A 16,878-nucleotide genomic window follows, 5' to 3' on the forward strand; every position below is an offset into this window, starting at 1 on the left:
ACATAGTCCATAACTTAATTGTCAAAAAATGAGATTCACTAAGTTACATTGTATGTATGAATGAAAAAAAAAACCACTCCACTGTTAAATAAATGTCATAGAAGATTTTTCACATGAGAAAGTGTTCATAAATGTTATTGCCAAGGGAAAAACAAAGGATAGGTATAATATTTGTTTCTTATCACTTTTTAAAATTTCTAATAAATAGCCGGTAGATATATATGTATTACAAAGACTAGATATTCACATATCAAAATAATTAAAATGCTTACCTTTACATCATAGATTTCTTAGTCATTTATATGACATTTTATTTTTCTGTTTCTAGAAAGTAGAAAATTGAATATCGTATCATCAGATATGACATGGATCTTCTTATTTTCACTATGACTCAGTCTTTTGAAACTGTGACCTGTGACCTAAAATCATGAGGTGTCAGCAAATTTTTCATACAGAAAGAAAAATAAGTAAAGGTACTAAGTGAATAACTAAAATAAAATTCTAGAATTGTAAGAGGTTTTTTTTTTTTTTTGGTACACGGACCTCTCACTGCTGTGGCCTCTCCCGTTGCGGAGCACAGGCTCCGGATGCACAGGCTCAGCGGCCATGGCTCATGGGCCCAGCTGCTCCGCGGCATGTGGGATCCTCCCGGACCGGGGCACGAACCTGTGTCCCCTGCATCGGCAGGCGGACTCTCAACCACTGCACCACCAGGGAAGCCCTAGAATTGTAAGATTTTTTTAAGCTAAAAATAAATCACCAGTTCATGTAAATATTGTTAAAGTACTGAAATAATTAGTTTCTCTATCAGGAAACAGAAAAGCTGAAGTAGAGGATCAAGAATAAAATTACTCTATTACCGCACAATATTATTTTTACACTATGGTAAATACTTTGTTCTTCCTTTATAAATGTGGTTCTGAAACATTTGCTACATTAAGACTGAAAATAATTGAAACAGAACAGAAATTAGTATGTGTTTCCTCTGAATTCTTTTGAATTAAATAACTTCAATTTTTATTAATTCTTTAGACTGATCTTTCTGTCATCCTCCTGTCCTTGGCAGACTATCTTTAGATGTGACATGGGTCACATCTTGATGGGATTTCCACTCAGTGCAGAGATGGAAGTGTTCCTCTTCTGGATGTTCTCTCTATTTTCTGCCTTCAGCCTGCTGGGGAATGGCCTGATCTCTGGACTCATCTGTCTGCATCACACCCTAGTGTAATTCTTCCTCTCTTACCTGTCATCACTGACATGTCCTATGCTTCCAACAGTGTCCCTGAGATGTTGGTAAACTTAGCAGACCTGGATAGAACCCTCTCCTTTGTTCCATGCATAATGCAGACATTTTTGTATTTGACTTTTGCTCACATGGAGTGCCTGACGTTCGTGGTGATGTTCTATGATAGGTTTGTGGCGATTTGTCGTCACCTCCAGTACACTGGCGACATGAACTGGAGAGCGTGCATGGTCCTGACCATCACTTCCTGGACATGTGGATTGATTCTGGCTCTGGTACATGCAGTTCTCCTTCTAAGGTTGTCCTTTTGTGAGTCCTAGGAAGTGGACCATGTCTTCTATGAAATCCTACCTGTCCTCAAACTGGCCTGTGCTGACCCATGGATCAGTGAAGCTGTCATCTTTGCTGCCTGTGTATTTGTCTTAGGTCACTTTGCTTGGTGCTGGTCTCCTATTCTAGCAACCTCTGGACCATCCTGAGGATCCAGTCAGGAGAGGGCTGAAGAAAAGCCTTCTTTCTTCACCTGCTCCTCCCACCATGGTGTGGTTGGGCTTTTCTTTGGCACTGACATGGCACTGATATCGTCCCTGTACTCTAGTCAAAGAGGAAATAAGAGAAAAAGCTGTGATTGTTTCACAGTCTCTTCAGTCCAATGCTGAACCCCCTCATCTACAGCCTCAGGAATGCTAAGGTGAAGAGTGCTTCATGGAGGGAACGGCAGAAGAGGTCCATGTGAGGGGTGGATAGAACTTTTGGCTAAGGAGAGCCTTCTTCCTTTGGGATGTGGTCGGAGGATGACTTCAAGGTCAGAAAAATTACCTAACAGCAAAATTTGATAAGAGAATCTGAATTGTCCAAGACACTACCTGAAAATAGGAAAAATTTTGATGTGTAAGTTTCATCTCTGGTGTTAAGCATTTTTGTTCAGAGATGAGACATCTGGATTATCAATATGCTTAAAGCCATAAAAATCTAAAGAGCACAGTTTTTTCAAGAAATGGATTAATAGCTAATTTTTTAAATTCTTGTTCTTTAATTATTGAAACAATGTCATTACACTAAGTAACCAATTCAATCATAAGCATTCACATCGCCTGGTAACAAGTGTTATTTTTCAAGGAAATGAACACCCAGAAGGAAAATTCCTGGCTACAGAATGTTGCTCAACATACAGTCATTGCAGAACTAAATGTCTCTACAATACCAGTTATGAGTCAAGTGAAGACAGGACTGGGATTCACTGTTAGATAGTGAATAGTTTCTAAGTCCTCTGACAAGAGTTGAAAAATACTTAGTATTGACCAAAAAAAGATAACACTGTCTCATAATCCATTATAGAAATGTTTCCATCCCTCCTTTACTTCTGCTTTCATTTTTACCTCTCACCTACATTCTCTTTTAGTCTCCCATTTATGTTTTACAACATGCATAATTAAATGCAGATTTATTCTCTAATTACCTCACTTTCCTACTATTTTTATATCTCTTAACAAGGTTTCCCCTGAAGCTTCTGCCTTTTTATTTTCCAGACTAGCAGAGTATTTTCAGGCAATAATATTTCACCTTATTATGTCTCTCAACCATTAAAAAAATAAAAAAGTTAAATAGTAAACAAATATATAGTGGAATATAGTAACATATTAGAGACTTGACTTCTTAATGGGCAAAGATAAACCACACTAATGATTATGCATGGAGTGGGACTTCCAGAAAATGTCATGCAAAATGACCACGACTTCTAAAACAGACTTTCCACTCCTGGATGAGATTTTCCCTCATGAAACCAAATTATTAAAACCCCTTTTTTTTCAGTAATCTTGTAACTACTATATTTTAATTAAAATTTTAAGTGCAGGGAAAAGATTTTCTAGAGTCACATTAAAAATAAATTAGTATGTATCTTGACTATACCAGAATAGCTGGTATTAGATTTATCCTCTCACCATATATAGCTATACAATCTCAACAACATATAGAAAACTACTTTTGTCAATTGTTGGAGAAATGGAGGAGATGTATATGAGGTGAATACATTGGCCCAAACTCTCCCAGGAAGGCATTTTCCTGGACTTTGTACAGGAATATGGAACCCAAGGAGGGATCAGTGGTCTTGGTGACCAGAGGATGCAGTGATTAGAGTTCAAGGCCACTAGATCAGTTAGTAATGGGGGGTCAACGTCCAATATGAGGAGAGCAATAGAGAGAGAATCCTAGAAATATTCATGTTAAAATGTCATTTGTTTCCTGAGTTAACTCCCTAGCTATGTGAAAATGGGCTAAGGAGAGACTTAGCAGAAAGCAGCAGCAGCAGCTGGAAGACTGAAAGAAGAAAAAACCTCACAAATTCCTGGGAAGATGTTAGAGTTCAGATCCAGCCAGAATGGGAAGAGATTGGTCAAAAGCAAACAGAACAAAAACAAAATTTAGAAACTCAGATGGGGCTCTAGAAATTCCATGTCTTTGGAGAATTCCCATGTCCTGGGACTAGGGGCTATGTTACTTACCATAACACAGCTTAAAACTGAGCCTTAAGAGAGGAGCAAGGTGATCTTCAAGTAGTCTAACTGCTCTCCAGAAAAAAAAAAACTCAAAACTCTTGAGAGTTTCTATAGCATATTATCCATAACTTCAGCATTAAGAAAATCCCTAGGGCTTCCTTGGTGGCGCAGTTGTTGAGAGTCCGCCTGCCGATGCAGGGGACGTGGGTTCGTGTCCTGGTCCGGGAGGATCCCACATGCCACGGAGCGGCTGGGCCTGTGGGCCATGGCCGCTGAGCCTGCGTGTCTGGAGCCTGTGCTCCACAACGGGAGAGGCCACAGCAGTGAGAGGCCCGTGTACGGCAAAAAAAAAAAAAAAAAAGAAAATCCCTAAACATGCAAAAAATGATTGATAAGAGATAATAAGTTACTAGGAAAAAACTCACAGATCATTCAGGTATTGGAGTTAATAGAAAAGGATATTAAAATATCTATAATTGATATAAAGGAAATAAAGGAGAGAATAGATGACAACATGTAGTATTTCGATTGAAAATAAGAATCTGATTTTAAAAGTCTAGTTACCATTCTAAATTTTTCCATAAAAGAAATCTGACAAATAACTCATTAGATGTATTTTACAGAAGACAGGCTACAACTGATGTCAAGATTAGTGAAGTTAAAAACAGTTCAATATATATTGCCAAAACTAAAGAGAGAAAGAAATAAAGAACTCAAGAGGGCAAAATGAAGTTGTAAGAAAGAGTCAAAAGGTCTAACATACATGTAATTGGAGTCCCATAAGGAAAAAAGAGGAAAAAATGGGACAGGTGAATTACTTGGAAAAAAAATAATGACAAGAAGTTCTAAAATCTGATAGGCAGTATCAACACACCAATTTAAGAAGCTCGGGAGAACTCAAGCAGGAAAAATATAAGTAAAACCTCACTGAGAAATATATTAGTCAAACTGCTGAAAATGAAAGGTAAAGAAAAAACATTACAACTGGCCAGGAAAAAAAAAAAAAGTCCATTACTTTCAAGGGAACAACAATAAGATTATAGCTGACTTCTTAACAAACATCATGGAAGACAAAATAAAATGGAATACCATCTTAAATTACTGAAATTAAAAACTGTCAACATAGAATTCTATACACAACAAAGCTGATCTTTAAAAATGAATTCTCTAAACAGAAAAAAAGGAAACTTGGAATATTAGGAAGAAAGAACATGGTAAGAAAAATTATGAGTGAATCCCATAGGCTTTCCTTATCCTCTTGAGTTTCTCAACTATGTTTGATGGTTCAAGCCAAAATTATAGCTTTTTTTGGGTACTTTTCTAAATTTATGTAGAGGAAATATTGAAGAAAATTATAAATTGGAGAGAGTAAAGAGATGCAAAAGGAGATAATATTTCTATACTTCAAGCTGGTAAAAAAATGACATCAATTGACTATTTTATATATATATATATATATATATATATATATATATATATATATATATATATATATATATACCCACACATATATATAATATAATATCTAGACCAAGCACTAAACTATAAAAAGCAACCAAAAAGCTATACAAAGAAATACACTAAAAACACTATAGATAAATCAAAATGGAATTCTAAAACAATATTCAAGTAACCCACAGGAAAAATAAAAAATAGAGAGTTGAGACTGAAAACAAAACAAAATAAGTAAGACTTAAGCCCTGAAGTATCAATAATTAGATTTAATATAAATGGTCTAGATGCATCAATTTAAAGACAGAGAATGACAGTGTATTAAAAAGCATGACCCTTACTTCTATCCGTTTCTTGAATGCTGTCTATGAGAAACTCACTTCAAGTTTAACAACATAGGTGAGTGGACTTAAAGAATGGAAAAAGATATATCATGTAAACATTAATGGAAGGAAAGCAGGAGTAGCTATATTAATATGAGATAAAGCAAAGAAAATTTCAGAAACAAAGAGGAACTTTAGGTAATAAAAAGTTTAATCCACCAAGTAGACATAGCAATCCTAAATGTGTATCACCAAACAAAAGAGCTTCAAAATATATGATGCAAAAATGTAGACAAATCCACACATGGTTAGAGACTTCAGCACTGCCATTTCAAAAACTGATAGAACAACTAGAGAGAAAATCAGCAAGAATATGGAAGAACTCAACAGCTCCATCAAAAAAAAAGAATCTAATAGTCATTTATAGAACATTCCATAAAATTTATAGAACAGCAGAATGCACATTCTTTTCAAGTGCTGACAGAACAGATAGATCTATTCTAGCCTGTAAAAACACCTCACCAAATTTAAAAGAAATAATCATATGGAGTAAATTCTTCAACCACAATGGAATCAAACTAGAAGTCAATATAAGAAAGACAGAAAAATCTCCAACACTTGGAAATTTTAAAATACACTTTTAAAAAACTTATAAGTCAAAGAAGAAGTCTCAAGAGTAATAAAGAAAATATATTGAACTGAATGAAAATAAAAACACAACATTTCAAAGCTCAGAGAGGGAAACACACCAATAAATGTGTACATTAGGAAAAAGGAAAAGTTTCAGATGAGTAATAGATGTCCTTACCTCAAGAACCTAGAAAAAGAAGAGCAAAATAAATTCAAAGCAAGCAGAGGGTGGGAATTAATGAAGATTAGAACAGAAAACACTGAAATTTAAAGCAAAAAAAAAAAAAATCGGTAAATCAGTGAAGCAAAGAGCTGTTTCTTTTAACGAATCAATAAAATTTAGAAACCTCTAGCAGGATTTATAAGGAAAAGACACAACTTAAAAATATCAGAATGAAACAGGGCATCACTGCAGACATCAGAGGGTAATAAAGGAAATTATAAACAACTCAACACATATAAATTTGACCACTTAGACAAAATGGAACACTTCCTCAAAAAAAGCAATCACAACTCACCCAACATGAATAGACAATTTTCATAACACTATAACCATATAATATGAATTAAGAAAATTTAATTCATAATTTTAAAATTACCAAAAATCAAATTTAGGAAAGTGAAGACTTATGTTTAAACAAACACAGCCCGCCCCCCAAAAAAGACCCTGTATGTGTATGTTTATAGCAGCTTTTTTTGTAATAGCTCAAAACTGAAACAATCCAGATGTCCATCAACAGGTGAATAGTTAAACTGGGATACATAGAATACTGCTCAGTAATACAAAGGAGCAGACCACTGATAGATGTATCAACCTGGTTGAATCTCCAGAGAATTATGCTAAGCGGGGGGTGTGTGGGGGAAGCCAAGCACAAAAGATTATATACTAATCACACTGTATGATCACATTTATGTAATAATTTTGAAATATCAAAATTATAGACATATAGAACAGATTTGTGGTTAAGAACAGAGTGGGTATGGGAGGGAAGTCGATGTGGCTAGAAAAAGGCAACATGAGAGATTCTTGTGCTGATGAAAATGTTATGCACCTTGACAATATAGTGATTATGATATTGTATCATAGTTTTGAGAGATGTTACCAGTGGGGAACCCACATTCTGGAAAAAGATATCCTCAGTACCTATATTCAACAAAATGCTTATGTCCAGACTCTTTAAAAAATGCTTACAAATCAACAAGAGGGAAAAAAAAAACCCTCAAAAATTGGGCAAAAGATTTGAACAGGCACTTCATACAAAAGGATATCTAAAAGTCAATGAGCATATGATCATGTGTTCAATACAATTACTCATCAATAAAATATAAATAAAATCACAGAGAAATACCACAGTGGTTACAATTACAAAATTAATATCAAGTGCTAGTAGGAATGTAAAATTATAAATCCACACTGGAAAACTGTTTAGCAATACCTACTAAAACTAAATCTGTGCCTATCCTATGGTTTGGTAATGCTATTCCTTGGTATATACCCAGTGAAAACGTGTATAAGAATATTCATAGAAACTTAAGTTACAATAGCCCAAAACTAGAAATAACCCAAATGTCCATGAACAGTAGAATAGATGAATGAATTTTGGAACGTTCATATTGAATATTATGCAGCATAAAAAAGAATGAACTTCTGATGCCCAAACAGTGTGGGTGAATCTCAGAAACATTATATTGGGTCAAAGAAGCCAGAGACAAAAGCATCCATAGTGTGTAAGTTATTTATATGAGATTCAAAAACAGGCAAAACTAATCTATGTGATGGAAGTCAGAATAGTGGTTACCTCGGAGTAGGAAAGTGATTTCTAGCTATGAGGTGGTCACAGGAATTTTCTCTTGTGATGGAGATGCTCTATACTTTTGTCTGGATGGTGCTTACACACGTGTATTGATATATGAAAATTCATTGAACTATACATTTAATATTTATAGCTCTAGCACTTGGAACTTTTGACTGGCAGACCACGTGGATCTGAAGGTATCTCCGGTAGATAAAGATGTCTCTGGTAAGCCCCAATGGGTGAATCATGGGACAGGCCACAGGGACTCTGCATCAAGGCTTTCCATCTCCAGCAGAAGACAATACACCTTTCTCAACACCATTCCTCACATATTGCTGAGACTTGGGAGAGACTAATCACAGAGTATCAAGTTACTATAAATCCAGAGTTGCCTGTCTTGAACTGAGATGCTATCAGACTCACCAAATCATAGGAGAGAGTGATCACAGCAATCATGCATCATATACTGAATGTGGTATAACTTAGGACAAGAGCATGTGCAGAAGACAAAGTAAGTTGGATGGACAGTTGGCCCAAATCCCCATATCACCTATATCACTGATGCTTCTCTCTAATGTATGTGTGTATTTTTGTGTGTGTGGGTGCACACGTGTGTATTATCTCCAAGAGATTTCCTACAACCAGTTGACAATTTAGGAAGAAAGGCCTGATACAAGGATGATTTGGCTAGATATATTGGTGCAATATATGTAACACTCAGGTGGGGGGCCTTAAAGGTAGTTAATGAGGGTAAACTTCTCATTACCCATAGCTAGCCATTCAACTATTCCTCTACCTTGTGGAGAGAAAAGTTTCCTGAGATAAGAATATTCATGGGGGCTTCCCTGGTGGCGCAGTGGTTGAGAGTCCGCCTGCCGATGCAGGGCACACGGGTTCGTGTCCCGGTCCGGGAAGATCCCACATGCCGCAGAGCGGCTGGGCCCGTGAGCCATGGCCACTGAGCCTGCGCGTCCGAAGCCTGTGCTCCACAACTGGAGAGGCCACAACAGTGAGAGGCCCGCGTACCACAAAAAAAAAAAAAAAAAAAAAAAAGAATATTCATGGACTCCTGAAAAATGGCAAATGGGTTGATTGGCTGATATGGATCTGGAAGGAGGACAGTTGGAATACTGGGTGAATGGAGGTATGGGAAAAAGATGTGGGATGGTACACAAAGTGTATGAATCTGTACATCCCCCATTCATGCCAACCAGAGACATCATTGCAGAAGAGGCATTAAACAACCAGGTATAGCCAGTAAGCGTCAGGCAGCCTCTGCTTTCAGCCACTCCAGTGATTACACAGTGAGCACACAAATGCATTAGGCATGGTACCAGAGGTGGGGGCTTTGCACCAGCATAGTCTGCACCTCACCAAGGCTGCTTTACTGTGCTGAGTATCTGTTCTGTTAGCAGCAAGGACCAATGCTGGGCCCTCAATATGGTACCTTCCTCTTAAGGAGACCAATACGTCAGTTGGTGTCATGCTGATTCCTTCTACCCTACAAAGGGCAATGATTCACTGTGAGTGCAGATGATACACATCACAAGTATGACTTTCCCTTTCTTGTGTGTGGTATCTTGATTAGTACCTCTATTGGAGGGCCATTAGATTATCTGATTTCTGATACGGTTTCCCACATAGTATCACCTCAGTTCAATAGGCCCATTTCACAGCAAAGGAAGTGACAAAGGGCAAATGACCAAGGGATTCACTGGTTCCAACACATATTGTACTGCTCAGAACTTGTAGACCTGATAGAAATTGTAACCTGACACACAGATTTAAGGCAGTGGATTGTTGATAACACCCTGAAGAATTGGAATACTCTATTCCTCCAGTATAGACTGTGATAGTAGTATTTGCCTACTCTGATAGGTAGAATACATATAACCAGCCCCACCATAAGGGTAAAGAGGACAGGAGTTGGCCCTCTGCTTTTACAGAGCTCTATCTTTCCCATAAGGGCAGGTCCAGAAATTATCAAAAAGGGAAATTTTTCAAAAGTAAGCTTCACTCAGCCCTTGTGCCTTATTCATTCATCCTCCAGACAGATCAACAAGCTGCAGGGCATGTCCAACGTGAAACCCTAACAGCGGTGCCCACACATTTCCAGATCTGTGCTCAAGGATGTAGCTTCTGAGTTGCTATCTAAAATGATTTAATGGTTATTACCTTTGAATACAAGTTTATTCTCCTATAAGGTTCACGGCAGCTGGGAAACAAGACTATGTACACTAAAAGAAATATGGCTTTGGGAATTAATGTCAAGTTTCTATTTCACTGTCAGACAATAACCAGGGATGAATCTCTGCATCTCCTGAGTGCCTCTTGAATGTTTGGGAGCTGGAACAACATAAAAATTCATGAAACTATAATAAATTCCTATATTTGGGTACCTGTAATATTCATGGGGTCACCAGAATATAACTTAATATGTGTGTATCCTTTTAATTATGAAGGTATTTCCTGTTCTTATCTTAACCTCTAAAGATCTTGCTATTTCTCTGGCTTCCTCAGAGACAGAGACTGCCAATCCTCTTCAGTCTCAGAAGGGGAACAGTGGTTGGCTTCTTTACGTCTCTATAGGGAGCACACTGGTGTAAGAGAGACCTACCGTCTCATGCCCTACACAAAGCCCTCATGACAATTGAGAAGGTGCCCTGTGGAGATAATAAATGAATAAAGCCTTCTCTTCTCTTAGGCAACATGAAAAGCCAGTATCCTTCCTTGGCACTTCTCAGAGGAGGAGCAAGTCTTCCAGCACCATCAGGAAATTTAGCCACACCAGGTATGTTTGCTTTTTCTGCATGAAGATTTTGTGGGGTCCTTACACAAATATCATCCCTAGATACACAAGTTTCTTAATTACTTTTGTGAGTTCTGGTCAAATATATTTTAACATCATTTTCATTGCCTGTTAGCTTTCACTGTCACTCTTCAATATCATGCAAAAGTATATTTTTATTAATGCTCAAATTTTTCTCATTGATAGTATAAATAGTAGGCTGAGTAAAAGATACTATTAAGCAATATATCAATATGTTAGTATAATCAATATATGAATGGTTATTTTTTACTGGTAGCTATTTTTAAGGTAACGAGATAAGTGTGTACGACTTTCTGGTAAATGTTTAATATTAATCAAAAAAGTCCAGTACCTTTTTATTTTAAAAACTAGGCTTAAAGTACCACATATAGAGGGAAGTCAAATATCTAAATATATAAGGAAAAATATTCAGTTATTGGATAAGTGTACAAATAGTTATGTATTTATGTACAGTATTATGAGACCAGAGTCTAAGCAGTTAGTATGAGTTCAGAGTTCCTATCATTGATAGCTCCATCCTCAGTACAATGGTAGGTATGTAATAGGAAATCAATAAATACCAAATTATTTTCTTTTCAAACTTCTGGACCTGACACTTATCATTGGAATAGCAATAGGGGAGTAACAAGGCAAATGGGATGATTTTTTTTTTTTTTTTTTTTGTGGTACGCGGGCCTCTCACTGTTGTGGCCTCTCCCGTTGTGGAGCACAGGCTCTGGACACGCAGGCTCAGCGGCCATGGCTCACGGGCCCAGCCACTCCGCGGCATGTGGGATCTTCCCGGACCGGGGCATGAACCTGTGTCCCCTGCATCGGCAGGCAGACTCTCAACCACTGCGCCACCAGGGAAGCCCAAATGGGACGATTTTTAAATGGGTTGATAATTTTATAGCCATTTAAATTGAGAATTACTGCTCACTCTTGCTCTCTTCAAGACAAGATGATTTTACATTAAAAAATGGCAATAAAATTTAAGCAAGAAGGGCAATACCATGTTTATATGTACATTCTAATTGTGGAATCATAGAGTAAGAAAGATGATTTAGTTCAGTCTCTCAAGGACTTTAAAGACCCCTTTGCAGCATCCCTCACAGAAGTCCTCTAGCTATTGCCAATCACGTGCAGAGACAGTATCTAAAACTGGATATTTCTAGAGTGTTTATCAATATCGAGTCAAAATCTAACAAAGTTACTGAATCTGTTTTTGTGTTTAGATAAACAACACAGTACAAATCTATTCAGTCATTCCTATAAATGTTCATCTAAGTATTTTGAAAAGCTAAATATGAAAAAATAGATTTTAGGCTGAAAAGAAGTCATTATATTTGAACAAGAAGAGATTTTGTGCAATATTAGTTGTGGAGGTGACAACAGATGCAGGAGTAGAAAGTGTGTTTCGACAGGCAGGTGAGAGGTTAGTGGCTAGTGGTGTATCTGGGAAGTGGTACATCTACCTTTAGTATACCCTGTCCTTGATGAACCCTTCCAAGTCAAGATTAGACGTATTGCAGTTTAAGGACTTTAGCATGTGTATCAGTTAAGGGTCATAGTTTTTGAAAAAAAAAAAAACAGAAGTAACTCTAATATGAGCAAAGAAAAGCAGAATTTATTTGAAGGATGTGAGGTATCTCACTGAATGAAACAAAAACTATGTATTCTATTAACATGTGGCAACATACTCATTGGGTTGGCCAAAAACTCTGTTTGGGTTTTTCGTACCGTCTTAACATCTTATGGAAAAACCCGAACGAACTTTTTGGCCAAACCAATATTTTGAAAAGTTAGCCTCTGATAAAAACTTAACAACAAGAAAGGAAATATATGTATATATGTGTTTATGTGTATGTATGTATGTATATATTTTAAGGTTACCAAATAAATTCTTTAAAAAAAATTTATTTGTTTTATTTATTTATTTTTAGCTGCGTTGGGTCTTCGTTACTACCTGCAGGCTTTCTCCAGTTGCGGCGAGGCGAGCGGGTGCTACTCTTCATTGTGGTGCGCAGGCTTCTTATTGCAGTGGCTTCTCTTGTTGCGGAGCACGGGCTCTAGGCACGCAGGCTCAGTAGTCGTGGCTTGAGGGCTTAGCTGCTCCGTGGCATGCGGGATCTTCATGCACGAGGGCTCAAACCCATGTCCCCTACACTGGCAGGTGGATTCTTAACCACTGCACCACCAGGGAAGCCCCAAATAAATTCTTTAAACGTTCTTTTAAAAACACAAAAATTCACTGAAAGTGTTTCTGAACACCTTTTTATACCACAGAAAGGTATAGTTGACATAACTCTATTTTCAAAGACTTCTCTTTAACCATGGACATTAACTGAATTTCCTGTGCCATAGGGATATGGGAGACAATATGACATGTATCACAGAGTTCACCCTACTGGGATTTCCCCTTGATGCAACGATTCAGATGCTTCTCTTTGGGCTCTTCTCTCTGTTCTATGTCTTCACCCTACTGGGGAATGGGGTCCTCCTGGGGCTCATCTCACTGGACTCCAGGCTGCACTGTACTTCTTCCTCTCACACCTGGCCATCGTTGACATAGCCTATGCCTGCAACACGGTGCCGCAGATGCTGGGAGACCTCCTGAGTCCAGCCAAGCCTATCTCCTTTGCTGGCTTCATGACACAAAGCTTTCTCTTTTTGACATTTGCTGTCACAGAATGTCTTCTCCTGGTGGTGATGTCCTATGATCACTCTGTAGCCATCTGCCAGCCCCTCTGATACTCTGCCATCATGATCTGGAGAGTCTGCATCATGCTGGTGGTGATTTCCTGGACCATTGGAGTCTTTCTGTCTTTGATTCATCTAGTGTTACTTTTACCCTTACCCTTCTGTATATCCCAGAAAATCAATCACTTTTTCTGTGAAATCATGGCTGTTCTCAAACTTGCTTGTACAGATACACACGTCCATGACACTGTGGTACTGGCTGGCATGATTTCTGTGCTAGTGGGACGCTTCTCAGTTGTAATCTCATATACGTGTGTCCTTTGTGCCATCTTCAGGATCCAGTCTGGGGAGCGTCAAAGAAAAGCCTTGTCCACCTGCTCATCTCACCTCTGTGTGGTTGGACTCTTTTACGGCATAGCCATTATCATGTATGTTGGACCCAGATATGGGAACCCCAAGGAACAGAAGAAATATCTCTTCCTGTTTCACTTTTCACGCCCATGCTCAACCCCCTTATCTATACTCTTAGGAATTCAGAAGTAAAGAATGCCTTGAAGAGAGTGCTGGGAATAGAGAGAGCTTTATGAAAAGATGGTGGTATCAGGGTTGACAGTGACCTAGGAGGATATTATCTTAAGAGGTCCCAAACCCAACTCAGCATTAGATTATCTAAGACTCTTATTAAAAATAGAACTGTCGGGGCTTCCCTGGTGGTGCAGTGGCCGAGAGTCTGCCTGCCGATGCAGGGGACGTGGGTTTGGGCCCTGGTCTGGGAGGATCCCACATGCCGTGGAGCAGCTGGGCCCATGAGCCACAATTACTGAGCCTGCGCGTCTGGAGCCTGCGCTCCGCAACAAGAGAGGCTGCGATAGTGAGAGGCCCGCGCACCGCGATGAAGAGTGGCCCCCACTCGCCGCGACTAGAGAAAGCCCTCGCACAGAAACGAAGACTCAACGCAGCCATAAATAAATAAATAAATAGAACTGTCTCCTGACCCACCATTAGATCACTGATTGAGTAGATGTAGGAAGTATATTATAGAAATCTATGCCTTTAAATATTATCATTGTCCAAATATTATCTATAGCAAATTGTGATGCTATTGGATGTTATAGACCAGTATTTGGAAGCCACAGATCTAGAATAATACTATTTATAATTTCTTCATCAAGCTATGTTCCAGCCCCATATCTCCCAAAATGTTTTCCTCAAATCTCTAGCCCCTTAAGAGGGCTTTAAAAATAAATTCTGTGGTCAAATAAGTTTGAGAATTATTACATATTAAATGTCTCATTTTAGGGGACTCACAATTCATATTATCATACAGTAAAAACTGTAAAAATTCCTCTGGTAAATAAAGAATTCTATTGCAATTTTTAGCCAGTATTTTCCAAACTTATTTGGTCACATGAAATTACTTTCATAACACTTAATTAGCAGTTTACTAGAACAGGAGATCTTGATACTGATTGACTCATTGTGAATATTTCCTGTAACCATCCTCTAGAGCAAAATGATTTTTTGTTCCTGCAAAGTGAGCCTCTAAAGAGGATGTAGGTCTAAACACAGTACCCTAGATCAGCCTATGAGGGTCTGTGCTCTCTTTGGATACAGAAAGTGAGGGTCACTATCTCTACTCTTCAATGTTGGATCATCTGGAGAAAATAAATCCAACTCTCTGCTTTGTCTTGGATAAGTATTCCAAGGTACATCACAGGGGATGACCTCATTCAATTTAAAAAATTTATTCTGTATACATTTTCCTACTTATCCACTGCATGAAATCAATCTACTTTTCTGTCTCAAGGCTTTAAAGAGAAAACCAGGTTTCTCAAGGGAATCTGGAAGAATTTGCAAAGTCGATCACCTACATAGTATATAAGCTTTAGAAAACTTTAATCGTTGTGTTTAGAAAATAGAGACACGGGAGAAATTCTGCAAGAGAATGTTCACAGGAACAGGTGCACGATGAATATGATGGATAAAAAGGAAATGAATAAAAGATAGAATGCCCAAGGGGCTAGTTGATCCTTTGGAGATTAAGAACAAAACAAAATAGGGAACGTCATGATTTATTATTCATTGGTTATCCTTGCAATGAAAAAATCTCAAATTATAGCCACACAAACAAGAATTTCCTGACACTCTATATAGAATGACATATACATTACTAGAATCTCAGAAGACAGAGGGTTAAGTGAGGTGTTTATGCAGTTACGAAAATTTCCTCCTAATGAAAAATATTCTATGTATTTTGTGGCTGAATACATAGACAGAACTTTAAGAATTTTTTTGCTACTGCTGGAAGAAAATAACACTGTTTTTAAGGGGTATAAAGCAAATTATATCTTTGGCAAATTATGTTTTTTTTAAAATGTTATCTTGGGATATAGTCAGGCCTCAACTACTGGAAAAGCAATAAGGCTTGGCGATAAGTAAAGGCTTCTAAGCACGGTTATAAAAATGTTTTGATTGTAAATTAAGCCCTGGAGTAAATTGAAGAAGTAAGTTCTATCAAAAGCTTTAATGGAGTTAAGCCCTGATGAACAATTAAGAATTTGGGGGATTAAGAGAAACTACTTAATTGCACCAGAGTGTTTTATATTATTGAACAAATATCATCATTTCTTTTTAAAAAATTTTAAAAATTAATTAGTTAATTAATTTTTAGTTGCATTGGGTCTTCGTTGCTATGCAAGGGTTTTCTCTAGTTGTGGTGAGCGGGGGCTACTCTTCCTTTCGGTGCATGGGCTTCTCATTGCAGTGGCTTCTCTTGTTGTGGAGCACAGGCTCTAGGCACGCAGGCTTCAGTAGTTGTGGCACGCAGGCTTCAGTAGTTGTGGCATGCAGGCTTCAGTAGTTGTGGCACACAGGCTTCAGTAGTTGTGGCACGCAGGCTTAGTTCCTCCACGGCATTTGGGATCTTCCCAGACCAGGGCTCGAACCTGTGTCCCCTGGGAAGCCCTCATCATTTCAATAAAGGGATCAGTGTTCTTGTTTAATGTTTAATGGGGTTAATATTTAGTCCTTAATAAAGTTTATACTTAATTAAGTCAGAAAATAGTGTTCTAACCTCTCTTAGTTAACCATTTCTATGAGAATCCTGATGATCAGACTATGAAATCACAATTTGAGCATCAGTGTTTATCTGGTGTGGGACTTCTTCATTGGGAGTTATGGTCACTGAAGAACTGACTGACCCTCACAAAACTCACGAGATAATCATGGTTAACCTGGATGCCAATTTGAACCTTATAATGGAGGATATTTCTTCTCAGGAAAAGGAGTACCTATACCCATTATCTGAGATTCCCCAATTTTCCTTTCAAAAATCTGAGAAATGAATAAAAAATAAGGACATGGTTCAATGAGCCTAGAATCAGAGCAAATGCAACTGAATAATATTGAAGGGTATTTTCTAAAACTA

The 16,878-nt window shown here is 37.9% G+C and overlaps 1 protein-coding gene and 1 pseudogene across 2 annotated transcripts; both read left to right on the forward strand.

Moving 5' to 3' along the window:
- The first annotated feature begins 1,084 nt into the window (after positions 1 to 1,084).
- LOC309810305 (olfactory receptor 2A2-like) lies at positions 1,085 to 1,979 on the forward strand (annotated as a pseudogene). The gene has a single exon. The product of its transcript is annotated as an olfactory receptor 2A2-like (transcript).
- Positions 1,980 to 13,119: 11,140 nt separating this feature from the next.
- On the forward strand, positions 13,120 to 14,038 carry LOC309810385 (olfactory receptor 2A7-like; the record flags this gene model as incomplete). The annotated part of the gene is given in 4 exon segments (XM_082632380.1): positions 13,120 to 13,282; positions 13,285 to 13,499; positions 13,503 to 13,938; positions 13,941 to 14,038. Coding segments are annotated over 4 exon segments (912 nt in total).
- Positions 14,039 to 16,878: the final 2,840 nt, after the last annotated feature.

The sequence above is a fragment of the Mesoplodon mirus genome (genome assembly GCF_964341445.2).
Source record: "Mesoplodon mirus genome assembly, chromosome: 9".
Classification (NCBI taxonomy): domain Eukaryota; kingdom Metazoa; phylum Chordata; class Mammalia; order Artiodactyla; family Ziphiidae; genus Mesoplodon; species Mesoplodon mirus.